The sequence below is a fragment of the Trachinotus anak genome, unplaced genomic scaffold (genome assembly GCF_046630095.1).
Source record: "Trachinotus anak isolate AG129_WGS33_773 ecotype Australia unplaced genomic scaffold, CSIRO_AGI_Tana_v1 ptg000014l, whole genome shotgun sequence".
NCBI lineage: Eukaryota > Metazoa > Chordata > Actinopteri > Carangiformes > Carangidae > Trachinotus > Trachinotus anak.
In genome coordinates, this window is record NW_027273865.1 from 5,943,030 (window position 1) to 5,969,918 (window position 26,889).

General features: G+C 41.1%; 1 protein-coding gene across 6 annotated transcripts in view; it reads right to left on the bottom strand.

The window, feature by feature from the left end:
• ryr1b (ryanodine receptor 1b (skeletal)) overlaps nt 1-26,259 on the bottom strand; it is a 74,420-nt gene extending 48,161 nt beyond the window's left edge. For all 6 annotated transcript variants that reach the window (XM_071496413.1, XM_071496414.1, XM_071496412.1 and 3 more), the window contains exons 1-24: nt 26,120-26,259; nt 11,613-11,735; nt 11,414-11,515; nt 7,421-7,495; nt 7,241-7,319; nt 6,852-6,964; nt 6,645-6,744; nt 6,247-6,343; nt 6,065-6,139; nt 5,628-5,784; nt 5,323-5,487; nt 4,980-5,101; nt 4,552-4,738; nt 3,889-4,024; nt 3,688-3,783; nt 3,199-3,317; nt 2,787-2,920; nt 2,386-2,627; nt 2,096-2,288; nt 1,208-1,424; nt 1,020-1,124; nt 535-638; nt 356-439; nt 102-261 (exon numbers count right to left, since the gene is read on the bottom strand). In XM_071496413.1, the coding sequence (XP_071352514.1) occupies nt 102-261; nt 356-439; nt 535-638; nt 1,020-1,124; nt 1,208-1,424; nt 2,096-2,288; nt 2,386-2,627; nt 2,787-2,920; nt 3,199-3,317; nt 3,688-3,783; nt 3,889-4,024; nt 4,552-4,738; nt 4,980-5,101; nt 5,323-5,487; nt 5,628-5,784; nt 6,065-6,139; nt 6,247-6,343; nt 6,645-6,744; nt 6,852-6,964; nt 7,241-7,319; nt 7,421-7,495; nt 11,414-11,515; nt 11,613-11,735; nt 26,120-26,167 (3,033 nt within the window). In that variant the 5' untranslated portion in view covers nt 26,168-26,259. The remainder of the gene's footprint in view (nt 1-101; nt 262-355; nt 440-534; nt 639-1,019; nt 1,125-1,207; nt 1,425-2,095; nt 2,289-2,385; nt 2,628-2,786; nt 2,921-3,198; nt 3,318-3,687; nt 3,784-3,888; nt 4,025-4,551; nt 4,739-4,979; nt 5,102-5,322; nt 5,488-5,627; nt 5,785-6,064; nt 6,140-6,246; nt 6,344-6,644; nt 6,745-6,851; nt 6,965-7,240; nt 7,320-7,420; nt 7,496-11,413; nt 11,516-11,612; nt 11,736-26,119) is intronic.
• Between the last annotated feature and the right edge of the window lie 630 nt (nt 26,260-26,889).

Here is a 26,889-nt window from a genome sequence, read left to right on the forward strand (position 1 = left end):
ATTCAGTCAACTCAAAAATTCTCCCCAAAAAAAACCAAAACAATAAAATAAAATTTTTTAAAAAGGATTTATTAAGGATTGGAAAAGGATTGGATGATTACCTGCACAATACTGTAGGTCCATCCTTGCCGTACCCGGTCCCTTGCCCAAACATTATGCCCATTTTCTGCCAGTTTTTCTACGAGCTGGTTCTGGTTTGGTGTCAGTTTTACATGGTTGAGGTCAAGGGGGGCAGGCTTGTAACCATTGGTCATCACATAGCTAGATGAAGAGAAAAAAGACCATATTTAGATAGACATAAAAGATGATGCCGAAAGAAGAAGACAATAGATAAGAAATATCTTGGTCATCATACGTCTTGGGTAGCTTGATCTTCTTGAGATTCTCTTCTGCTTTCTCGTCACCCATACCAACATGGCAACCCAGCGCCAGTAGAGTCCTGTGGGATAACAAAGATACAGCCATTGTGTCCAGGGAAATAAAATTCCTCCTCTGACTCTCAGACCTCTCAAACTGAAACCTCTTCCAACTCACTTCAGAGTCTCAGCAGACATCTGCAGGTTGTAATTCCTCTCTGGTTCAGGGAGATTCTGGAAGTCCACCAGGCAAGGATGGAGTTTCTTGTTGTCATCCCTGAACTGCAGAGAAAGGTGATGGTAGGTAATCACTAGTAAAAAAGAACTCACTAATTCATTTATGCTTTGTTTTCATTCAAATATCACTTTCCAAAAATGTTTCACAGTGAATGTAATTATGTATAGAAACATACTGACTACATACACACTTCTGTCACCTTGATTTAAACAGGGGGCGAGTTTAGCCTCCACTACATCAGTTACATACTGGGCCCCTACATTAAATAATGAACTACAGACTGATTTTTATTACAAAATTAATAAATAGCATTTTTGAAATATTTCTGACACGACTCAGGAGCTACAAATCATTTAAATGTGAGGTTGTCAAATCGATATTTCCATACTGTTGCTTCTGTATTGCAGTGCTGACTCCATACTCACAGTCCCATAGGTCCAGCCCTGCTCAATACGAGTGACGGCCCAGAGTTCGTGAATGTTCTCTGCCAGCTTCTCTCGGATACGCTCCAAGTGGGGGGGCAACACAATCTATACAGCAAAGGAAAGTCAGCAAACAAGAGGAAACTAATACAGCACATATTTTTATGACATGTTCAAGGTTTAGCTTTTACCTGAACAGTGTCCACAGGGCATGGGGTGAACGAGGTGTGGGTGAGGGACTGGGTGGGACCCAGCAGGTTGCGGACGCCGCTGAAGTCATGCTTGTACTCCTTGATGGGTTCGATGCGCATCCTCTCTCTAGGCAGCAGAGCCTCGTAGCATGGGGCATAGCCAGGCGGGGGCATGAACTTGAAGTCCCCATGGCGACCACCAAGGAGGAACCGGGCCCTGAGGTGACAGGGATGGAGTCAGTCTCTCAGTTCCTTTATCTCTCTGACAGAGAAATCTTTATATACCACTGAAGCACTTTATGGATACAGCATCTTGATCTTTATAAGACTCATAATAAAAAGAACATTGATTTAATTTCTGTGACAATCCCTGAGGCTGTGTTTCCCTCCCTGCTCACAGCAGTCACCATAAGCCCCATACCAGCACTGTCAGGGATGATTACACACAGTAGCTGTGAAATCACAAGACAAGACAGTAGGTTTTAGAGGGATTATTTGGAGGATAATTTAAAGGGTTTCCTATGCACTTATAGAATTAAAATTGAAAGTTATTAATATTCATGTAATACACAGATGTGTTCCAAGCATACAGTAATTATTCATCTGAAATATTCTGCCAGTTTTAATTCTTTTTTTTATTTTGCCATACTGGATTTGTATTTCTACATTCTTAGGATGCAAATTGAACTAAATTACATGATTTTAAAAACGAACAACCTTGTGAGCGGCAGATAAATCTCCTCTGTCCCCTGCATCATTTCATTGCATTAATACTCATTACATTAAGTTACTGTAGTATTAGTTAAATACAGAAATTAACATGCGAGAAAACAGAACAGAAAAAGATAAAAAATACAGGAACAGATTTTATTTATATTTTGCACTTACTTGACTCCAGCAGAGAAGCTGATGACAGGGAAGAAGAGGCCGTCCACATTGAAGTTTTCAAACATGCCCTGAACTGGGTGGCCGTTGATACGGAAGGAGATACTGGGCACGCTCAGATCCAGACAGCAGCTGACGACATCATCAGCAGCCAGGGTGTGCGCACTGGGCGAAGCCACCTGGCGGGCTACAGTCCCTGAAAGGCAGAGCAGAGAGCACATAAGTAGCCATAAAACAAGAGATAGAGCATGACGGTAAATTATATAGGAAACAAGTTCGAGGAATCATCTTACCTGACCATAGATGAAGTCCATCAAAGCCGTAAGAGTAGAGGTCATCTCCCACGCCATTCCCTCCCCAGCCTTCTCCTCCTCCAGGGTAGGGGCTGTAGCCCTCGGTCATAGCCCAGCCCACACGCAGGTGGGTCGCCTGTGCTGTCACAAAGGGTTCCACATGGTCCACCATCATCTCATAGTACCACTTCTTATACTGAGTGGATCCCTCACATGTGCCCAGGAAGATATTGGGTCTTACACTGAAGACAGAGGAGACGAGAAATCAAAATTGACTTTTTCAGAGAACAGCAATTCGACAGAGTGATTAATGACTTTTATATTAAAAAACAGAAAATACACCGGCATCCACCAGTCTCTACCTTCTGCACAGGAGAACGACTTAACAGCAGTTTAAGTACCTGGTGACATAGTTTACAATGTTAGTCTGCAGCAAGAGCTCACGACCCGGAAGCAGGTTTTCAGTGATGAGGTTTTGGTTGGACCTCACAGCTACACCATTACACACACAGAGAGAGCGCAAGACATCCAGGACCTAAAGGCAGGAGCGAGACAGACGTTATAATCATCTTCATGTTTGAATGTTGCAGAGCAGACAATTCACACTTTCATCCACTGGCTGTGATCACTGATGGAATTACAAAACAAAATGTTTTCATTAAGCAAACATGATTTCAGTGTGCTACAACATTCAAAATCACCACCTGCAAAAGTGTCTGGTAGAGCAGGAGAAACTTTCAGCTGAAGCCAATTAATTTGCTGCCAGCTAATGTTACCTTCCCACCCTGTTCCTGGCAATGAGAAAAGACAAACCTTGTGGTTCCTTCCATGCTTGTCCAGAAGAGAGATGATAGATTTAATGTGGTTCTCCTGGATGATGTTCAGAACCTCAGGGCTTTCAATTAGCACACAGTACAGCACCTCAAGAATACCTAAATGTATAGAGGAGGAACATGACAAAACCTTAGCATTTTTAAGCATAGATAAGCAAAAATGTAATGATATGGGTAATTAATAAGAATATGGTTCAAAAGAAAAACACTGCCAATTAAAATGAGTGTGAAAAGGTTCACCTTATGAGCTGTTTTTCAAATCGTGTTTGGTCTGCAGCCTAGACACTGACTTACACAGATTTGTGCCTGAGAATCCCATAAGCTCACACGAGCACAGACATTTAAGCTGCATCTAATACCATCACTAGATCCAGTCAACCCTTAATAGCAATTAGTCAGTTCTAAAGAGCAACTCTAATTTGTGGCTACATGTGGATGTATCAGTGAATGAGTGTGGCACATCTGATACCGGAGGAGGCCTCCAGACGGTCCAGCTTGCTGACCAGCCAGTCCAGGTTGTCACAGAACAACGCGCAATTAGAGCGGTTCCCCCTGATTAGAGAAGCTGTTCAGTGGAGACACAGAGAGTGAAACAATGTTACTTCAGTCAGTAAACACGACATTTAATTGTACTGTGTTGTATCCACAGAGTTTATAGTAATTCTTCTACCCAGCAGCTCATAAAGAAGGTTGACAATCTCCTTCCAGGACTCTGCAGCTTCCTCCCCAGCAAATTCAGAAAAGTGAGCAGCAGTGTTGTACACATTCAGGCGGTCGATGCACTCCAGTACAATGGTGATCATTCCCTGAGAATAAAAACAGAGACACAGGGACCAGAAAGGTTATGTGCACATTATTATTCTGTTATTTGTGTTTTTTGTTGCTGAGTCAAGAGTTGATCTGCGATGGTTCAGGTTAGAGTTAAAAGTCTGGCTTTCTGTCAGTCACACAAATACAGCAATGAAATGTGTGCATGATATATTCACTTGAGTAATCAAGAGCATGTTGATTGAAGAACTATTTGGGCAGAGAAAGGGTTAACACTTGAGTTTTGGTAGGTTTAGGTTTAGCTTGGCAGGAAAGGGCAGCCTGCAGTGGAAATTATGGTAATCCTCCAGGGAATAAGCACAAGTGATAAAAAGAAGTACGTGTTTTATTTGCGTTTATGTGCGTGAGATGTGTGTGTGAGGTCATAAAAGTCCTCAGCGGTGCCAAAAGTGCAAGTTCCCCTTTGCATAGTGAATTTATTTTAGTAACAGCAACAGACAGTAAAAATCAATAGATACAGAAAGTCTGAGGGTGTGTGAGGTTGTGCAGGCAGCATGCAGATCACCTCCTCTTGGAAGAGGTTCTGCCGGTTGCGGAGGGAGCGGAGCTTGGTCTGTTTCTCCTCGTGCTCCAGTTCCTCCTCGGGTGGACGAAAGTAGAAGATGAGATCCTGAAGAGAGAGGATGACCCCCTCCAGAGGGAGCGACATGGGCCCTGGTGACTTGCTCTTCCCACTCAGAGAGTCCAATCCCCTGGAAGAGCACGAGCAAATTTATCATTCTCTTTTAACCCTTTTCATAGTTCCAGATAAAAATATGGTCACATTACAATGTTGTACCATAAACAAGTGAGATCATAGTGAAAATGACAGGTAACTTCTGGTTCATGCCCATCGTACTCATTTAAGATTTTTTTTTTAAATATAAAAATCAATGCATCCTGTCATAAAGAGAGATTTTCTTCTCACCTCCTCACATCTGAAAATATACTTACTTGATGAACTGCCTGAAGAGGCCTGTAGTGCTGTAAATCATCCGAGCAGCCTGAGACTCCTCAGTCTGGGAGCGGGACACAGTTAGGGCATCGTCCATATGACCCTCCTGGTGCAGAATGGCCTGGAAACACAGACACATAATTATATTACAGATGATATCCACCAGTTCTCTCTGTCCTTCTCCTTTTCTCCTCATGTAACATCTATACAAGTTTGTCTATCTTGTCCATAAGGTTTTTAAGAAACTTTAAGTGTCTGGTAGTGACAACTAAAACACCATTTTAGGAATAATCCACACTAACTCAACTTTTATTGCTCAGTATTTATCCCATTATTTGTTACCTTTCTCTTCATCATTCCCAAACGAGCAGCTTTGGCATCCAGGGCCGCATATGTGAGCCACAGGCCTGTGGACACATGCTGGACGAAGCACATGGACTCTCCATACTTTATCTCTGGAATGCCCATGCCCTCAACATCACGCTTCTGTGCCACCTCCGACTTCTCCTGCTCAGGGGAACCGGGAGGAACAAAGGGGTGGGAGGAAATCATAAAGAGTTCAATGAGTGAGGAAATCAATGCATAATAAAAGATGGACAAGATCAAAAAGGCAAGAGTCCAGAGAAACTTAATCTGTTAGTTGTGACCTTTGAAGCACGGAAGCAGAAAGCGGATAGTTTGGTGTTGGCCCTCTCTGGATCGACCACCAACAGGCCCTTTTCTTCATCCAGACACAGGTACTGGCCTGTGGTGATATGGCGAATACGGAAAGATTGCCCCCATTTCATGTGGCTACCGCTCCAGCTGGTGGCAGAAGGCAGAAAAAACATTTTAAAAAAACATTAAAAGGCCAAAGACTTTTAATTTCTACTATACAATAATATAAATAATAACTGTCCAATGATTGTTGTTAAAAACCTTTTGGCAATTCTTCTACTAGGATTTAAAAAGTGTGTGAACAGGTAAACAAACAGACACTGTTAGCACACAGCACAAAAACACATTTAAGACACTAAAACTGTCAACAAGCATATGAGTCACCAATTTTATATTTATTATGTAAACGCCTTAAGGGGACAATCACCTGATTCTGAGAGGCTCCAACCTCCACAGGGATCGAGCCTGGCTGCAAACAGTACCGCCCTCATAGTGAGCCATCCTGTAGCAGAGTCAGGGAAGACACACACACACACAGTCATATGGTATCAGATTCACAAGATATTTTATATCATCTTTATATAGCTCTTTATATCTTTTTCTTCTCACCTGCGTTTTTCCTCTCCTTCCTCTGGTGTGGAGATGGCCAAACACTCATCCATGTGCCCGTGGAAGAGCCTCAGAACATGACCTCCTGTCAGAAACCCTAAGAGGAGGAACACACATGACAATAAGTGCGTATACTGTCTGGATGTGTGTGTATGAGTCTGTGAGTAAATTACTCTCATGTAGCAAAGTATACGTGAAACACAGACTGCCAGATTTCAGATAGTGTATTATCCCCAATATCTTCTGTATTTTGTATGCTCACGGTTGATATTTTGAAATACAACTACAAAATGTGTAGATCATCTATGTATAAGTGTGTGTGTGTGTGCGTGTGTGTTTCTACATATGTGCGTGTATATGAACTGTGTGTTTCCAAGGTTTAAAAAGCAGGGTTGTACCTTCAGCTAGTTCACACCCTGAACTGATTGGGTTCATGTTCCACAGAGTCTGCATGAAGGAGGCATCCACCATCAGATCCCCACTGGCATAGGACAGGTGCTGAGGACAGGGGGCAAGAAAAAGATTGGAAAAGATTTAGTGTAGGAGAGCTTACATCATGTCTAAATCCTCTATTGTGTAACAGAGAAGAGTGTGATGACTCTTACCAAGTATCTCTCAGAGGACACACTGACAAGGATGAGGTCGTCACCCACCCTGACCTTTTCACCTTCTGACCTCTGCTTAGAGGCTGGATGAATGGTCCACCAACATGCCTCGCCTGCAAGAAGAACAAGAACAAACAACAACCTAAAATTCACCGTGGAGGTAGACAGTATGTTCACTCAAAGTAACCTGAAGCAAAAACTGTTCACTTACAACACAGTAAAGTCAAATTACAAAGATATGCACTGCTAACTCAAGTCATGTTAATATCTTAGTGAAGGCCAACTTGGCACAATTCAAAAATTGTATTAAATTCACAAAAACAATCTAACAATGCTACCAGAGACTCTACATATCTCTGGTATAATATCTTTAAACTGTTTGGCTCTACCAGTGGAATCTTCTTGTAAGCCCACGTCGAAGGCCAGCTTGTCGGTGAGTGAGCGAGATGTAGTCAAACAGCTCAGGTACTGGGGAGAAAGTTTGTATTCAGGACGTGACCAAAACTTTGGCAAAATGTAAAATTACATCTTTTAACTACAGTAAACAAACAGGTAATCGGCAGTCTTACCATGCCTGAGTGGTGGTGCCTCAGAAGGATGGCATGTCCATACAGTAGGGTACGATGACCTCCACCTTGGGACGACTGGAGTGGGAGAAGACAGGAAAATATTTAACACACCAGCCTGATATGACTGACTACAGACTTCAGACATATCTCAATCATAAAGGGAAGAAAACAGGGATATATTTTTGAAGGTCCAGGGGTCAGAAGATGACATTAAGAGTTCAAACTGTAAGTGTAAATGGCCACAACAAATCATCACCCACTTCTGTTGACACTTTTGTGTTTGTTGAGACTGTGCTTCATAATTCTGCATTGTATATAACACTGTGTGTTGAAATGAACATTGCTGAATGTTAATATTACTGTATAAGTTGCATATGATGTGTAAGCATAGACTGTCAAACTCCAAGTATATCCTTTATCTATTCTCTCAAACAGGCTAAGTGTATGTGATGAAAATAATTATCCAATAATAATTGACAGGTTCACAACACTTCCCAAAACAGATACTATACACAACATGTTGGGTCCATTCTTATACACATAGAAGGAGAAAACACAAAAAGAACCACATCATTAACAAAGCAGGGATGAATCAATACTTGGGTGTAAATCACAATTTAAGAGACAGTATAACAATGATGTGACTGAAGCAGTCTGACACAACGCACAACAAACTTAAAACTTTGAATCTAGTCATCACAAATTACAATCCCACACAAAGGCAAACACATTAAACCATCCTACCTTTTCTCAACATCCAGCAAGGATGCAACAAGAAAACACAATTACTAATGGCAGGTGTAGATAGATTAACCAAAACAACCATCTAGTTCAGCCAACAGGAAGATTAGCCTTCATGTAGAGTTAAGCACCCATAATCCACTGGGACATGCTAGGGGCAGGTATGTCAAGGAGTAGCATCATACTATTAGCCCTGGTCCATATTAGCACTTGGCTTGGTTAGGACAGGTGGCGGTGGTGTGTGTGTCTGTGTCTATGTCTGCCTCTGTTTAATGAGTTAAACAGGCCTGTCCAGAGTTCTGGGGGTGTCTGGTTTCCCCATCCACCCTTGACAGTGGTGGGTGCAACCCTCCGCTGGGCTGGACGCCATGCTGTTCTCATCCTCCTGCTCCATTAGAAAGGTCTGGCTCATGCACATCTTCCATCTCCTGTAAGCACAGGAGCTGGCCATACTAGCCACAATAATGCAGCTAATAAAATGCTGCAACTAGAGAGCCTCTCTTAAAGCCAGCTTTAGTTCCACTAAGCTCAGCCAAATGAGGTTTCATTCATCTGTCTTTTGAAAAACTGAAAGAGGTTACTGATATTTTCTTTCCTTATTCTTCACTACTACTCCATGTGCCAACAAGGTACTAAAATTTAACTGTCTAGTAAACTTGTACACAAAGTTAACTTTGAATTTTTCCATTAAAGAAACAGACTATTGAAGTTATATAGTTTTTCAATTTGTGATTTCCAAATTATCCCAGAATGTCAATTCAATGACAACCCAAGATGATGGGCATCAATGTTTTGCTATCAACTATGTAGAGGGTGGAGAGGGCAGTAGGTGTAACTTAATAAAGGCAAGCGGGTCTTAGAAAAGTGAGTTACACTAAAAATAGAGTAAGTCTTGTGGCCGGCTTACATTCTGGTTGGTTGAGGGTGCTGCAGGTTGGTAAACTGATAAATATGTAGAAATGTATTTCTCCAACATGGATTTGGGACTATATGATTGTTGAATGTTTATGGGAAAATTGAGAGTCGACAAAAGCTCGGCAGTTGACTCAGAGGGACTCACATCTTAAGCCTAGATTGTTAGATGGCTGCAAATATGTCAGAATTATATGATATGATGTGTGTTCAGCTCGTTATCCACTGGAAAAGAAAAAATACTCTACAAAACAACAAGTTTTATCCAGGTTAAACATTTATGTATATAGTGTGGGTTTTCCATGTCTGAGCCAAACTAGATGAGGCTTGTAAGATAACAAGCCTCATCTAACTTGGCTTATGAAAAGACATTTTGTCTAAAAAGGGGAACAGAACTTGACGTCATCAAAGACCAACAAAGAACAATGTGTTGAAACAATAGGAACAACATCAAGCAAGATAGGGTCATATTTATGACCAGAGCATAAGGGATGTGATATTTCTGCATGAAATGCAAATGAATGATGCATTGTGACGCACGGCTAGGTCTGACAGTCTAGGGTAGCTAATATAATCCTAACAGATACAGCTGTAACTATTTGGAAAAAAAATACATAAATGTATAAAATACTGCTCACTACAACATTGGCAAATTAGTCAATTAATCAAAAAAAGACAAATTAGTCAAATTAATCACAAATGTTTCAATAAAGTTCCTTTTTTAATCTTAAGAGTAACTATTCCATTTTGGGTTGATAAAGACCAGCTCAGCATAAACTGTAAAAACTACTTGTTTACTTGGACCACAGCAGTTACTGTCACTAAAGATTAATAACACGTGTACAGAGCAATCGCCACCTTGAGGTGAGGGCTTAACACATGAATCAAAACTTTTGAACTATACGGCTCTATTTCATTCAGTAGGACATCCAGTGGGCAACAGGACAGGAACGAGGACAGTTGCCAGGTTGGTTGGGACACAAGTTACAGGAAATAAGACATGTTAACAGACATACCCATTTGTCCAAATCGACTGTCTGCTTGGCAGCGAGTAAGAAGGGAAGGGGAGGGGGGGGGGTGTCAGATAGCAAGTACAAAAATCATAATAAAATAAAAACAAATAAAGAAAAGTCCAACTATGGTGCTCACATGGACTGAAGGATCATGATGCACTATATTCTGTATACTTGATATTTAATGTCTATAGACCAAATCTGTGATCCACATGTAAACAAAGAAGTAGCCCCACCAAAAAAAGTCAGGACTGTAACCTGATATCAGACAAATCTTTTAATACATGGGCCAGTGCTAGACAGGCAATTCATATTTTGGTGGTCAGCAGTGTTAGTAAATATAACTCTAATAACAAGCATATACCTTCAATTATAAACAGTTAGGAAAGACACAGAATACTTATTTATCATCTGTAAAGCATCATCTTCAATTATAATAATGAAGAAATAAGAAATGAGTTACATAGCTATATGAGCTGTATTGCTGGGGTAAGCAGATTCAAGCTGCTAAAAAAATAAACATTATCTTTTAGGAAATATGCTTAGTTTCCCTCTTACCAACAGTCACATGAGAGGATCAACAGCTAATGTATATATCTTTGCCCAAAACAGTGCAAGAGCCAGTGCCTGTTTAGCCCAGTCTGGATTCAGAGGAAAACTGCCTCTGAAATTATATGTCTTCAAATAATTCCAAACAGGTATAATATATGAATGAGGAGAGGACGTCTGCTTCTGACATGCAGCTGCAGTTCTCGGGGATTAGCTCCAAAGTGTCGGCTAAATGTGTTGAATGCTATTTCAACATGTCTTAAATACTGCACATAAAAAAGACAGCTGTGAAAATTTTGGAAGGCACCTCTGCTGACCCTTTTAGGCCAAACACCTCTTTGTAAAACACTAGACACAAAGATTAAATTGGTGTTAATCTTCTTATGTACTCTGAGTAAGACAGCAAACAGACATATTTCCAAAAACGTTGCAGTGTTCCTCTCAGTAGAAGGTATTGAGGAATACTTAACAAAAAGATAATTGTATGCCTCAACAAAACCAGATTACATATCTCAAATCTACATCAGCAATCCCAACTGAAAATGAAGACTTCTATCCTTTGACAGTGAAACCATAAGACAGGAACAGTAGGATACATCATAAAAAGAACAGATACATTTTTTATCAGTCAGAAAGGATGGGAAATATCTCCCTACCAGAGTCTACCATTTGCCATTCATAAGTCATAGTTCTCTAAAGTACCCCCTCCATCTCTCACATCTCTGCCTTTCCATAGATTCCTCCATTGCATTTCTTTATGTCTGTTTTTGACTCCTACCTCGGTCATCTCCACCGTGTTGGCCAGCATCTCCTGCAGAGCACGAACTGACAGGGACTGCTCCAGGATGAAGGTACATATGGCCAGGTCTGGGGGCACATTCTGCAAATGCATACACATCACAGAGGTAAAACAAAGTTACTAAAAATAAGACGACATGCGGAACAAACAGAAGGGAGGAAGGGTAGCAGCATCTTACCTGAGCGTTGGATGTGGTTTCCAGGAAGCAGAGACGGTTCCCGAAGCCCTCACAGGACAGACATAGCTTAATCTGCTGCTCCTTCAGGATGGAGGCAGTGCACTGCAGAACGACCTGGTCATCCTGCACCCGATACATAAACACAGAGTTAAGAACACATTTATTCACTGGCCTTTCACTTACACATTATTTCATGCTCACACTACAAATTTAGGCTTTTAACCAGCCTTGGATCTGATTTTTTTATGCTGTCTCATCCTGCTACACCTGCTTTTTCATATGTTAGTAAAAAGTTTTAAAGCATCGAATAAAACTGACTTGACATTTGGTGCAGGCATTGTTATGTACAAAACTAACCTTTTATTGACGAAACTGACACATTTTGTAAGTGCAAAAGAAGAAAACTTTCCTACAGCACATTTTATAAAGGACACTTGCCGCATAGTACCCAGTGACTAAACTATTGTGTTTATGCACAAACAAGACACATCACTCTTATAGAACTGCACCAATGAGTATGCACGTTTTATCCCTTTTACTATAAAACATTAATACGTTGCATTGCTGCTGACGATGGTTTCTTGTGAATTACGATAGACTATTTTGAAAACATATTCTTACTTTTCAGGTAGCAATTGGCTTTCATTCATTTCTGTAATCGACAAACATCAGTCAGCAAATTCTGCTTTAATCCATCAGTGATCATTAACATCTGCATTGACAGCTATCAGAGTTATGTCAAAGCACTGTCATACAATAAGACATTGTGTTCAATGTGATGAATTACACAACTAAAGCAAGAGCGTCATTGATATTCATACTATTTATAAATGAATAAGAACCAATGGTATTGAAAAATATGAATACTCATAAATAATTCTAATATTGGCCACAGTAGATATATATATATATATATATATGTGTGTGTGTGTGTGTGTGTGTGTAGACATATATAGCAAAAACTGGCAAAACCACTGATACAGTCTCTGAAATAACCAGCTCAGAAGGCTGCAAACAGCTACTCTAAGAAAGGGGTGGCACAATAGATACACGTAACTCCATTCTACAAGCAGAATACTGACAGACAGTAATTTGGTGCTCCTCGTCAATGCCTGGACCCTCCAGAGACCGGTGTAAATACAGCAATAAACACCCCCTCCCCTGTGAAACCCACACCTGACACTCTACATTCTCAGCTGCTCCTTCTACTCAGTCATTACGCAAGTGAACCCATCACTTAACCTGACTGATATTCCTCTCTACAGTTCTGGGCAGATTCCTGACTTTTCTATTCTGTTGTCTAACAACTAATGAATCACTCTGTCTTCTCATTCTTGACCCGCTCGCTGTCTTGCCCCGGTGATTCTGCACCACCGATGTATCAGGACTTAGTGTTTATGATAATAGGCAGGCACTTTAAAGAGAGGCAGAGGGCAGCGCAGGAATTTGCATGTCTATGTTTATGACACATTGCAGGAATATAGAAAGTGATGCAGATCAGTGACCTCATAACATCTACTCCTCTATTCCACCCACAGGCCTCTAGTGTTTCTTTGGCTGAAGAGTGTCCCCTCTTCGTTTGGCTAGGCTATCATCTATCTCTCCTCAGCCTAGAAATGTCTCCTCTGTCCTGTCCTCGTGTTCCCTGCTTTGCACTCCAAAAAGTGGAGCAATGTGCCCTCTCTCCTTCACTGCAGACATGAGCAACTCCACTCAATATGAAACTCAAGTGTTATTAAAACTGTGTTGGATCATGAAAACATGACCTTTTAGCAAAATAAGAGAATCTCAGAGGTTTCACAAAATAGAAAATAGTTCTAAATCATGTTAAAATAATATATGGGATATCTTTTTTTCCACCTCTTTTGTACAAAAACAATACTTTCAACTCACACCACTTCATAGCTATATGCACTGTACGTGGATCTTTGTTTATCAGTGCTGACTATAGATTACAACTGTTCTGAATCACAGCATCACTGCAGAGAAGTCATAAGGTCACAGAAAAAGCTATGATGAAATGGGATAAGTGAGGGTAAAATGGGCTAAACTGGCTATGTTTTGAGGACAGTGCATACAGTCTCAGACCGCAGTCCCCATTAAGGCAAAAGGGCTGAGCTTGTGTGTGTCTAAAAGCAGACTGAAGGGACCTAGTGACTCATTGCTGCGAGACAAGATGTGCGATCGGATGACAACCGTAGACGATATATGCCCCAACATTATACAGCAGTCCTACCCAGTGGCTTCCATACATTTCTATAGTCACAAGTCTTACATAGCAGACTTACTGCGCTTATATCACACTATCTCTACGGGCAAGATCAAAAAGACAGAGGAGCCACAGGAGGTCTGAGAGAGCTCAAAGATTCAGGCACTAAACAGGCAACTCATGCCTCGTTGCCTTTGTCTTTATTAGTTTTGTGTGTGTTAAAGTAAGTCAAATGTAAAGCATTTTGCAAACACATTCTTGAAACTGCTACAAAAATGAATACTATCATTAGCGTTAATAATAATAATCTATAATAATAAATTGTGAATTTCCCTACTGTGGGACTAATAAAGGCTATCTTATCTTAATAATGACAATAATGATAATAATATTATGCAGTCATACGGATTTTGATAAACTGAACTGCAAATTGCAAATCCTCTGTGGGAAGCTATAAACATAGTGAAACAGGGCATTTTATGACTCAGTAGACAACATACAGAAATTGTTATTGTTGAAGTAAGGAGGGCAGGAAACCTCAGTTTGGTCTTAAACCCATAGAATTGATTCTGAAACTTACCAGGTATTTTAGAGTTTTAACTCACGCATGATATGACTGGTTACCTGCGAAACTGATGGGTGGAGCAGACAAAACACAAAAGCCTGAGCCAGCATGTTGCTGGTACATGGTTGGACCTGTTGTTCCACCCTGAATGTTAGGGCACTCTGACTTATAATAGCAGTCTATCAAGTGCATTAGCAACTACAGAGCTGTGTCCTTCTGAGAGTCACACTGTGAATCCCGTCCAATCCGACCATGTGAAAAGCTGATTTAGAGACCACACAAACCCCTGGGCTTAACTCACCCTTTTATTAATAGAGGCAGCTTTTAGGATTTGAAGGATGTGCAACTGACGCTTTATTGTAAGCTAACCACAACGCCTGATTATTTGTTAATCTCACATGGCCATATCTGATGGAGCCACAGCAGGTGGGCAGCATTGAGTCAAATCCAGGAAGTGCTGCTTATCACCCACCTGACCCACTGAACTTATACCTGTGCTGTGGGCAAAGATGTGCGGATGAAACTCATTTGATGCTCCATCAACATGGTGGGTGTAGAGTTACAGCCAAACCATGTTTGGACTTGGCGGCTGAAGCATCTGAGTTATGTGGACGCTCGGGGTCAGAGGGAGAAGTAGAGACAATTGGATGTAAACTGACAGACAGTCACACAAACATACACACCAGTGTGCACAAATAGAGGTGTGTAATGTAGCCGAGATTTACAGCCAGAGGCATAGATGGCGCATGAAAGCAGAAACCTTTGTATATTCTCTGGGGCCATCTGATTGGTGCACTTGCAGACAGAGGGTAGCCAGGGTTCCCCAGACAAGCAGGCATGGTGCCCGCCCGACACAGGAAGCAAACAAGGAAACAGATGCAGAATGGTGAGAGATATGTGCTCCCTACGATCCCCCCGTGCTCTCCTAAACTAAGGGGAAGGACAGGATGGGCAACAAGGTGTTGTTCTATAACCATGAACATAGCTGGTACAGTTCTTGCTGTGAACAGAGAGTGTGTTAAACTGTTCAGTTTATCTGATCTGTTGTACACTACATTTTTGTACACTGTCTCAGCTGATGCTATGATGGAATTTAACACCAGCATCCAGATGAATGCTGATGATGTTTGTCTTCTCCACCAGCAGGTTATCAGCATGTATGACAGGAAAACTGTGAAACTGGGTCTGGTGCCCTTATAATCCATTAGTCACTGGAGCAGTGTCCGAAAAGTTAATTTGCTATCCTGACCTTCAACTGCATGCTGGTACAATAAACAAACATTTTTAGATATATTAAGGGTTAATTATTTTTATTCATCACCAAGAAAACACAAATGACCTGTGACCAGTTGACACAAACATGAAAAGACATGTAATCATCTGGTTTTAGTTTTCATGACAAATGGCTATGGTTATTTGAGTCTATAGTTTCTGTATATATATATATATATATATAGCAGCATTATGTTGATAATGTCAGTATCCAAAATGACATGGTGAATTTATATTTATCCCACCAAGTCAAATCCTTTGAATCAAAAGCCCTTAATATCTTGTTTATATTTACTTTGTTTTAGGGTTGAACAATTTATCAAATTATTATTGAAATCACTATATGGCCAAGAGCAATATCTTAATTGTGGGAGCTGCAATGTTTTTGATAAAGGTCACAACGTACCACAAACGAACCACTGTTGTGCTACAGAGATGCCCCCAGCCCACAAATCATATTCTCCGGACGTAAAGGAACATGCTTGTTTGGTACAAGCCCCAACAAAAATCACATCATCATTTTTTATTTTTTATTCAGTGAAAATGAAATTTAAAAATTCAAAAAAAATTTTGCATTCTAACTGAAACTGCACTTGCAATATCTGAAAAAAATCTGAAATGAATCTTTATTTCAGTTCATGATTTTTGAATATTTTCATCTCAGTATTGGTTTTACTATCTCAGCCTTTCATGCCACACTCTCAGATTGTGAATTGACAAAGAGCCACGTCCATGCCACTGAAAAGCTGCTCAGTAATCAAATCACTCTCATCAAAATAATAACACATCCATTCTTTCTTTACAGTTCCAGATTTCTGCCCAATTCTCTGATCAAAGTGTGCTGATGCAGGCCAGCCCCGGACATTGATTATATTTCTGCAGACATAAAAAGAGTGAGGGACAGCACATTGCACAGCATGTGGGTGGAGGAGAGGAACAGCTCAGTAAGGTAGAGCAGAGACTGGTGACGGGGTTTCCCATTAAAAACTAGAAAAGGCCGTACAGGTGCACTATCAGCATCCTCCATCACAGATTGTTGTGGGTGGGGGGTGGGGTGGGGGGTCCTGTGGCACCGTCACCCTCCTAAGTCATCCACCACTCTCGCTCATGTTTTCTCCTCTGCCGGCTAAAGAGTCAAATCTGTGAAACAACTTTCCTCCTTTCTCCCTGACCCATTTTTTCCCCTTCTTGTATCATCATTATCTTCAAGATTGTAAAGGCTAGTTTTGCTAAATTTTTATGACGTCATTTTTTCAGACTCAATGTCTCTGAAGCATTTTAACCTCAGGCTCTTTTCATCATTAACATCCACCCGTTCACCTGACACTGTAGATTGAGGGTTTTTGGGTCTGTGCTACCTGAGGATAGTCACGTGTGAATATAAAGGTCTGGCAAAACATTTATGCAGGTCACTCCATCTCGTACATATCACCTCTTAAATAGTCAAACCATCTCAGTGTCAACAGATACAGATTTAGCACTGGACAAGTCACAGGTTTTCTTGCAGATAACTGCTGCTGCCATTCCAGGAGGCTGAGGAAACAGGCTTTACCATCTTTACAGACATTTCCCATTAAACAGTCCACAAAAGAACATTGTAATGGAGGTTTATGTTATATGAGCTTTATGAGGTGAATATACAGTTTTAGAGAAACAACTCAGCCAAAGCCTTGAGAAATCTCCTCTCTTCCCTCATCTCTTCTCTCACGCTGTCTCTCCTACAGCTTATCTCTAACAACACAGAAATTTCCTAACTTAATTCAGTGACTCATATAATATTGTGGTGGTAGCATTCCCCAAGTCCACTGTGCAACTTGCAAATTTTCTATTTCTTCTTAGCTCACTACAGTTAAGGGTTGACAGGTTCACTGATGGCCTGACAGAGTGTGCTAACCGCACAGCTCATTAAATCTACTCAGACCTTTATAATGATGATTACAAACAAATGATTTTACAACGATCAGAGACAGTGACACACACTTTTAAACTAACATGGGGCAACATGTTCAGTTTACAAAAGCGTGTGCTCTGCTGCATCAAAGGCGAAGCTTCTTTTCCTCTTTGTCATCACAATACAACATAATGAATTAAATCCTACTCAGGTACAGTGTAAATCCCAAACTTTTAAGTTTCCATCTTACTGGCAAAAGTGGTTATGAATTTTATCCAGCCTCAAACTTCAGGCTGCAACATTAGAGAAAAAGCCCCTGTACACTGGGTGTATTTGTGTATGTGTACATGTGCTCTGAGTTATATGTCTAATGTGACGTGGCAGATAAGTTCTGATGCACAAAAGTTATAGGTAGCTTGAGACGAGAAATCTTTTGCTGCTGTCTCTCTGTCTCTTTATCAGGCTCTCACACTCTCATTCCACTGTTTCCTTTGCTGTACTCTTCGCTCCCTCATTTCCTCTCTGCACTCTTATTATTTCATTGCCGTCCTCTTTTCTCTCCCTTTTTCCATTACCTCCACCACTCTGCTCTGGGCCTTCCCCCTCCACTCCTCTCCTATTTTAGGTGGCTGCACCTGTCACTATCACATTCCCTCCTTCTGCTGACCAGCAGATACTTAGAGGTCTCACTTGGAGAGTGAGCCAACAGAGGCTCTTGCTCTCAGGAAAGGCATTGAGCATGGGGAAACTGGTTGATAACTTCTACTCAGAAAATCAAAATAAGTTCAATCAACCAATCACCAACCCAAAAAGCATATTACATCTGAGTTACTGAAGTAGGAAAATTAAAGAACCACTCAGAAGTCTTTTAAAGCTCAGTGGGTTATATTGTAGTTATAGAGCAGCACTGGTAACACTGGGTTAAATTCATTCAGTTGTAGTTGCATAAAAAAATGTAGGTTAATGAGAGAAAAATCAACTAAATAGCACAAACATCATATCTTATCTCATCTTATGATTTCCACTCACAACTAAACTTCTGGGTACTCTGGACCTGAGCAGTGATGATTCACAATTCAGATTCTGAGAAACACTACAGTCGAATTTCATTGACACACTGTGTTTTTGACATCCTGCACACACTGTCTTCATTCCCTCCTGGCTCAGCTAAACTGCTACAAACTACCAGACATCAAACATTAAACAGCCTGTGCCCTTTGAAAGACGATAAGTCTGGCAGACAGCAGCAATTCAAAGGAAAATACTGTTATAAATAAGTTATTTTAGCTGGCCTAAATCCAAAATCCATTCCTCTAAAAAACTCTATTTGCCTTAAGAGTAAGCAAAGTACTTTCCTGGTCAGCAGGCCTGCATAAAACCATGTGTAATCCAAAAAATGAATATAGGAGCGAGTTAAGGCACGGAGAGAGATTTATTGTGGAAGACAAGCACCATCCCATGGTCCAAATGAAAATATAGCCTCTGAGCCTGAGAATATAGAGTTGAAAACACTGAAATGTGAAATATCATTGCCAAATACAATGAAAAAACATCAAGTTTATCCAAGAAACCATCCAACTTACATTCTTACCTATGGACAGTTAAAAGAAAGAGTTAAACATTAAAGTACAAATATCCTCGACCTCCCTCCATGTTCTCAAAGCACATGAAGTTAATCTTCACAGTTTTATCTTAACTCTCTTATTTAGTTAATAAGACTACAGGCTCTGAAAAAAATATTGTCAGTTTTCCCCAGACAGCTTTTGCAGCATAATCCAAGTGCCTCAAGCCAAATGTCTGCACAGTGGTCCAGAACAGTCCAATATTTACCTCATCATCTCCAATAGTTTCCTCTCTGATGAAACTCCGGCTGTACACACATTCTGGAAGATTTTGGCTTCTTGAAACAAAGCATTGTCTGTGAGAAATGCGGAAGTAAACATCGGGCATCCGGACTTGTTTAGTTACAAAACATTTTATGCTGCACACGCCTCTAAAGCCTGTAAAGGACCCGACTGGTTGTTTTGCATGTTTTAGACTATTTACAACAAATTACATCGACTTTTCATCACTGCCAGCCACTTTGAAGATTATGCTGCTTTGTTTCAGAAAGTTGTTTTCCAATAATTTCTGTATGATATGTAAATGTATTATTAGTATACTTAATTATTATTAAATACTAGAACCTTGCCTTAATGTAATATATCACAATGACCACCAAACCCCCATCATGTTTGCCAAAGTTACATTATGGTGAGAAGTAAAGCAGTGCAGACTTTTACCAAGTACTAAACAATGATAATGTGATGCACAAATTAATGTGGATCTGATGTTCAGTGTGCTGGATTACTCAATAATGATAAAGTATCAATAGTCTGCTGATTGATTTACATACCATCTCATTCCATTAATGGAAACCAATGGTGCCTAAATCAGTTAGATGAATATATCCAAAAATCTAAAACTGTGTTACATGTATTAAAAAACCATGAGTAAACATGTCAAGTATCCATGATTTAGTATCCCTAGTCTATGATATACATATCCCCACACGAACGAAGCTGGCCACTGACGTCATTAGATGTTGGTATTTGGTTGAAGGTAGTCTGAGTGACCAAAATTCAATGTCGGCAAAACGTCTACTGCCAATGATAATCTGATGTAGAACACTGACGACAGCTGACGTTGATATTTTGTTAGTTTTAAGTTGTGATGTAATTCCTACGTCTTCCAGATGTCTCGTGTCAAGGTAATGTTGATACAAAAATATCAACATTCAAGTCAAAGAGCAAAATCCAACCTCTACTGAACATCAGCTAAACATCACAATGTCAGTTAGCGAATGTTGGGTTCTGACGTCAACCTAGTTTTCATTTCCAACCAAAACTTAACGTTGGTCTGACGTTAGAGTTGTTAGAGTCAAACGTCTTTCTGACGCTATATTAACATCCGGTGCCAGGAGAGATGGTACAGTATGTTGTTATGTGTGTGGTTCAAACATGACTTGGTCGTTTGTGAGATGGTGAGAAGACACACTTAATGAGTTTGATCCTAACGCCAACTTTAATGAGAGTTTGACTGACTTACTGAAAAATATTCCTTTGGACTGCAGACCACAGAAAAGATCCTCTTAGTTGTACGAGCTAATCATTGAGCTTCTGAGTGCATGCATGCACATGCACATGCACACACACACAGAGCAGTTTGCATAACAGTTGTGTCACTTTGCAACACTTAGCTTGTGCAGGATCTGTCTCTCTCCCTCTCTCTGTTTCTGTCTCGTGCCCGACCACCCAGACCACCTGTTTATTGTGTAAACTGCCGTGACCAAAGCAGGCAGACTAACAGGTGCTGTATATGTGTGTGTGTGTGTATGTGTCTGTGGATGTGTGTGTTTTGTTGTGCCGCTGTGGATGTGTTCATCTCCATGGCTCAGCACTTCTAAAGCCCTGCTTTGCTCACACCCTCCCCACCTCCCTCACCCTCACCCATCATCTGCTGCCGTCCCAAAATCTGCTGCTACTGTAGCTCACTGATGTACACAGTCTGTGTGTGTGTGTGTGTGTGTGTGTGTGTGTAAAAGATAGCAACAGAGAGAGGGGGGGCAAGGACAACTGGGATGAAAAATGGGGAGAGACTCTGTACAAATAAATAGCAGTGCAACAATAAAAAATGTATCATAGCTTTGGGTTTCCATGGTCAGTGTCATTTCAACTGCTGAAATGTAAATCAAAAAGCCAGGCTGACCTCACAGGAGAAACAATAAGGAGTCCAGGCACAGTGTGCTATAGAAAAACAGTAATAAAATTACAAGAAAAAAGAAAGAGTGAGAAGTAGAGAGCAAAACAAAGAGGAAAAGTGATGTTATTGTTTTTGCAGAATTTAGTTGGTATTTCCTGTAGTTGCAGAAATGTGAAAGCACCTCACCTCATCTAAATCCAGTGTTCAATTTGCTTTTTGATACAAAATCCTTTCAAATACTAAATCAATTTAAGTTTAACTTTCACCAAATTTAAGTAATGAAATTGATAAATAAATAAATAAGCCCCTAATACTGCAAACAAATGTGTGTATTATAGCAACTTGGAACTGAATCCAAACTAGACCTAGCTGTCACAGCCAGCTCCGGCAAAAGGTCACTAGCACGGTGTCCAATAACTGAGTGGTTAAGACGTATACCGTATACCCACAACATTCCCAATCCAGCCAGGAAGCTTTGCTGCATGTCACCCCCCTTGTTCCCTCCCTGCATCTTTTCTGTATCTCAAATAAAGGCAAAACACAGTCACTGGCAACATCAGACTTACACACAGACACACAACACAGACACAATGTGAAATCCCTTCAAATCTTCAACTCCTGGACAGGCCACCCAAACACCAGTATCCACCCAGTACACAGTGAGTTGTTCATTTGCAGGTCAAGATGTCTGCATCACAGCTGAGGTGAATTTTGCTGGAAAACTGAAAGCCATCTTGTTTGCAAATAACCAATGTTCCCACTGCATTTCAGCGACTTTATTTCAATGTGTGGCAGAACCTCTCTGACATTGAAATATAGTTGTTTTTAGCCTGATTTTAACCAGGGCATCAGTCATCATTTAACCCATAAATCACCAACTCAACAGTGCTTCCTGCATGATTGAGTTTCAGCAAAAGTTACCATGGAGGCCACACCACAAATGTCACAGTTGACTGTGACAACAATGAGCAAGATCTCTGTTCATTTGACACACACACACACACACACACAGACATACATTCACATCTACACATACACACACATCATGTCTCCCAAAGGATGCTGGCAAGTAGGACACTGAATCCTCTGGTTTGTCCCCCCAGAGTGTGTGCACTTATAGTGGCACACTATAAAAAGAAACTGCTGTTATAGACTGGAACTCAAACACCCCTTCGAACTCACTCGCCTGTGTGATTCACACCACAAATGTGGCATCGTGAAACAGTGACACAGCTTTTACCGTCGCCGGTAGAGAAACAGCACCATTGTATGAACTCTCTGTTACCTAATGTACACTCTTGTGTGTTTGTAGTGCAGTGAGACATTTGAGCAGGTTTTTAAAGAGAGAAGGGGAGACTGCCGGCTATTGGAAGCTAAGTCGATCTCTGGACAGCAAATGTGGGGGCTGAATGCTTGCAGGGTTTTTTTGGTGGGAGGTGGTTGAGTACTAGACGCCAGTAGTTCAACAGAGGGCATCCACTTTGTTTGAGTGGAGAGAGAATTTAACTAACCTGCTACTGTACAGCAGGTGGGATGGCTAAGCCCCACTAGCGAGTGTAGACTGTACAACTACTCAAGCCATACAGTGATCACTCAGTGCTGCATGAGTCACAGGCCTGGACCGTATTACAACAACACAATAAAACCTAGAATAGAAGAGAGCAGCACTGCTGAGTAATCTGTGTGTGGCCTCTTGCGATGTGAAAATGATCACTGGAGATATGCTGAAGATGCCCAAAATGCATAACATTTTCTTGCGTTCCCATCTGTCACACTGAACAGCATTCGGCATTTAAAGGATTTTATCTCCTCTTCCTTTGCTCCTATTATTAAGCAAAACCCCCAATCTGGAAAAAAAAGACACTAAAAGCAGCAGCACAGTATTGCCTTATTCCCAAACTCACACCCCCACAGCTTTTCTTCATATTTGGTTGAGTCCCAGCAGGGGTGAAACACAAGTATAGAGCAACAGAGAAAATAATAAAAGTGAAGGGACTATCTTCTTTTTTCAGCCCCGTCCTCAAATAGACAACAATAGGCTTCTCAGTTTGCAGGAGCACCTACATACCCAGAGTTACTTTCACAAGGGAGGAGGGCAGCCTGAATAACATACTGTGGTGTTTGTCTGTTGCATGTATGTGTCATCATCACACTAAAGATCCTTGTGATGGACATGAGAGGATCTCATTTTATCTTTTTTTTATATATATAAATTAAAAGAAATTCTAAATATTAGTGTTATGTTTATTATTGATTCCTCAGCTCTCAACCACGACATGTTTATCTGTGTACGATCATGTAAGACAGCAAAGCAAGATATATAGAGCAGCCGGCATGATGATTCAACAAAATATAAGTTGATACTAAACCCAAACTATTAAATTAAACCCAAAAGGTCACAAGGTTTTTTATGGGACATTTCAGTCACAAAGACATCTCTAGTTAATTCCTATGAAGGAAATTTATCTCGTCAGCAGCATCCACGTGTCAGCCCTGCTGTGACCAACACTTGCAACTCTCCCCATTGGTCTTGTATCATGCAAGATGCCGGTCAGAGTCCAAACCTATACAACTGCAGTTAAAAAGCAAGTTTGCACATACAAAGGCACAAAGCTAGTGCGTTGGGAGCAGACAAATCTTAAACGTCATCCAGATTCCATCAGCACCTATTGTTAATGCAAGTTAGAACGAACTTAAATGTTAGTCATCCTAAACTAGACACTGCGATGTGATGAAAATGGCATTTATTTTATCCTCAAAAGCAAACTTTGCTCACATATATTCTCATGATTTCATTAAACATTAAACTTTACATGTAGCACACCTCCCACCTCCAATATAACCCAGGGAAAACCCCAGCTGAGAGAAACAGCTGACTCACACAATGCCTCCCATCACTAGCCTCTAATTAAAAGAGAAAAGACCATTTGGTGGATGCTTAAATCCAAAGAGCCTAATAGCTCCATGAGTACTTACATTTTTAGCCCTGTATCCCGCATGGGGATTGAACCCCTGACCCCGACGGTGTTGGTGTCAAAGAGAAAACCATTGAAGTACACAAGACATTAATAATTCACATAGAGCCGCAATGTTTTTTCCTTTTGAAGTGTTGGTGTTTAATAGTATCCCCCTAACTGAGCCTCTAGGACCAAAGGACATACCCACTGAAGGCATCCGAAGTGCTTTGCATTTGTCTTTCACAAATCGTTCACCAGTTTCTGAAGAGAACTTTTTTAAAAACACTGTTTATAGCTGTGTAATAGAAGCAACAGCTGTGTTGCTCTGTAATGCTGGCTCGTGGTTATTGTGAGTTGACACCACAAGCTTGACAGGAATCCTGTCCATCATTGTAAATTGCTTGAAGTCTTTTTGTAAGCCGCTGTCTGCGCTCTTTTGTACTTTAACTGTTATTTCACAGTTAAATAAACATCGCAGTGACGGTAGTGGTAGAGCTGTGCTTTAACAGAGACAAATTTCACTGTCTGCTGTGTGGGGATTTGGTCGGTTTGTCAAAGACAAACTAAGTGAGCAGGGATGAGTCTCTTGTTTGAGAATGTTTCAACATCTCACATAATCGTTCATGGAAACAAAGGCTGGCAAAAATTCAATATTAGTGTTCATTGACTTTCATTGGAATTGTACCATGTTATTGCTTAACAACAGTTTTATGTCAAAATGTATGAATTATTATTTTTATCTAAAAAAACAGAACAATTAATATGCTTATACTGATTTCATATCAATATCTCCATATCAACACTCCTTTGGTATTGATTTTAACCATATTGCTCTAGATGGAAACACTGACATCTGCAGGAACTGAACCTGTGATCCTCCAGGTGTACAATGGGGCAATAATTAAGCTTCTCAAGATTTGTCCTGATGAACTTTTTAGGTGCAAAAGTTGGTTGATTTTAGGTTCATATGCATGGAAACAGTCTGGATTAAATTAATTAATTCATATTTTCCTCATATACTGCATGCTTCACGCTCTCTCTATCTAGCTTTGGAAACCATTTCAGGAACTTAGCCGATTTAGGTTAATTTCAGGGTCTTCTCCCACTGTGTTTGCGACGGTGAGGTGGATATCTCTACACTCTGTGTGTTAGCTTCTCCGAGGGAGACATGCAGACTTTGGCCAGCTGTCCCCTGCAGGCTCTGGGTTGCTCGTTGCTCTGCCTCCTCACCCCACAGTGACAGGCTCTACTTTCCTCAGATATAAATAGATAACGATGCTAACAGATGCACCAGCCCCTGTCTATCTATCTGTGCTCACGCACACACATATGCACACATACACCGATACCCACCTATTCTTAAGCCCAGAACACTCTGGAAGTAATTTAAAAGAGACGACAATGCAGTGCATTCTGAAAAGAGCAAAATATGATCATGTAATGTAGGTTAACGACCCCAGATTTGTGCGCTCACAAGAGATTAAAGAAATCAATTAGTACGTTTAAAGAGAGCAACTAATAAGCAGGTCATGGCACATTCAGGACGCTGCAAAAATAGTCAACTATATACAGAAGCGGGCCTTGGCTCTGCCAACTGCAACTTCAGATTTGATTTAAATATCCAACGCCAGGAAAGCAAAAGTGACCGGAGGACACTGAGGGAGTAATAAAGTAGATGCTGGTAGATCATGAGTCAGTTGTAGGTCAAGAGTAAAGAGTATTAATTAATTGCTGCTCTAATTATCTCATTTCCTTTCTCAGTGTTTCAATAAGAACTCCACCATCTCCTTCTACAGCCCCAAACCTCCCAAACTCCTCTCCAGCAGCCAGTGCAGGTTAGCCCTCCCGTAAAGGAAAGTAAGCAGGACTCACCGTTCGCAGGAACTGAATCTCCTCCTCTCCCTCTCCCCCTTCTGCCATCCTTCACCGAGGGTTATTCGCAGCTCCTCGGGAAAAAAGAGAAAATCCTCCTGATTTCTCTCTTCAGGATTTGGATTTTTTTAATCTCCTTTGCTATGTCCCTCCCTCTCTCCCCGTCCTTTCTTGTTTCTGTACCCCTCTCTCTCTCTCTCTCTCTCTCTCACGCTCTCTCAGTGTCTCTCGTTCTCAGTGCTAGTGTGTGTGGGTGTGCTGGAGGACAGCATGAGTCCTGTGGCTCTCACGCTGTTGAGAGAGAGAGTGACGGGAGGCGAGGCTCTCCCTGGCTCCTCTCTCCTCTCGCCTTGCATCCCCCAACCGCCGATGAGAGAGGGAGGGATGGTGGACGGGTGAGGGAGGGGCAGGCACCTTGTTACACATTTACATCGCTCCCATCCCACTGTGCCACCATGTTTGTAGAAGTGGGCCACTCCTTCACACAGGCGCCCCCCCCCCTCTCCAACACACACACACACAGACCTCCTTCCCCTCCTTCCACATGTCTGAGGCTATAAAAGGAAAGGGGGGTGAGGACTAGCCTTTAGGGAGTATGCAGTAGGAACACATGCACCCACACAAACACAAACCTGAACTCCTCAAAGTGAATAAGTCAGCCACACTGTACCTTAAAACCTTCAGAATCAGGGCAGTAGCACGGTATTAGCTGCTCTGCCCTCAGAGGGCGGTTTGGAAAAACAAGATGTCTGTATCACCTGACAGTCAGC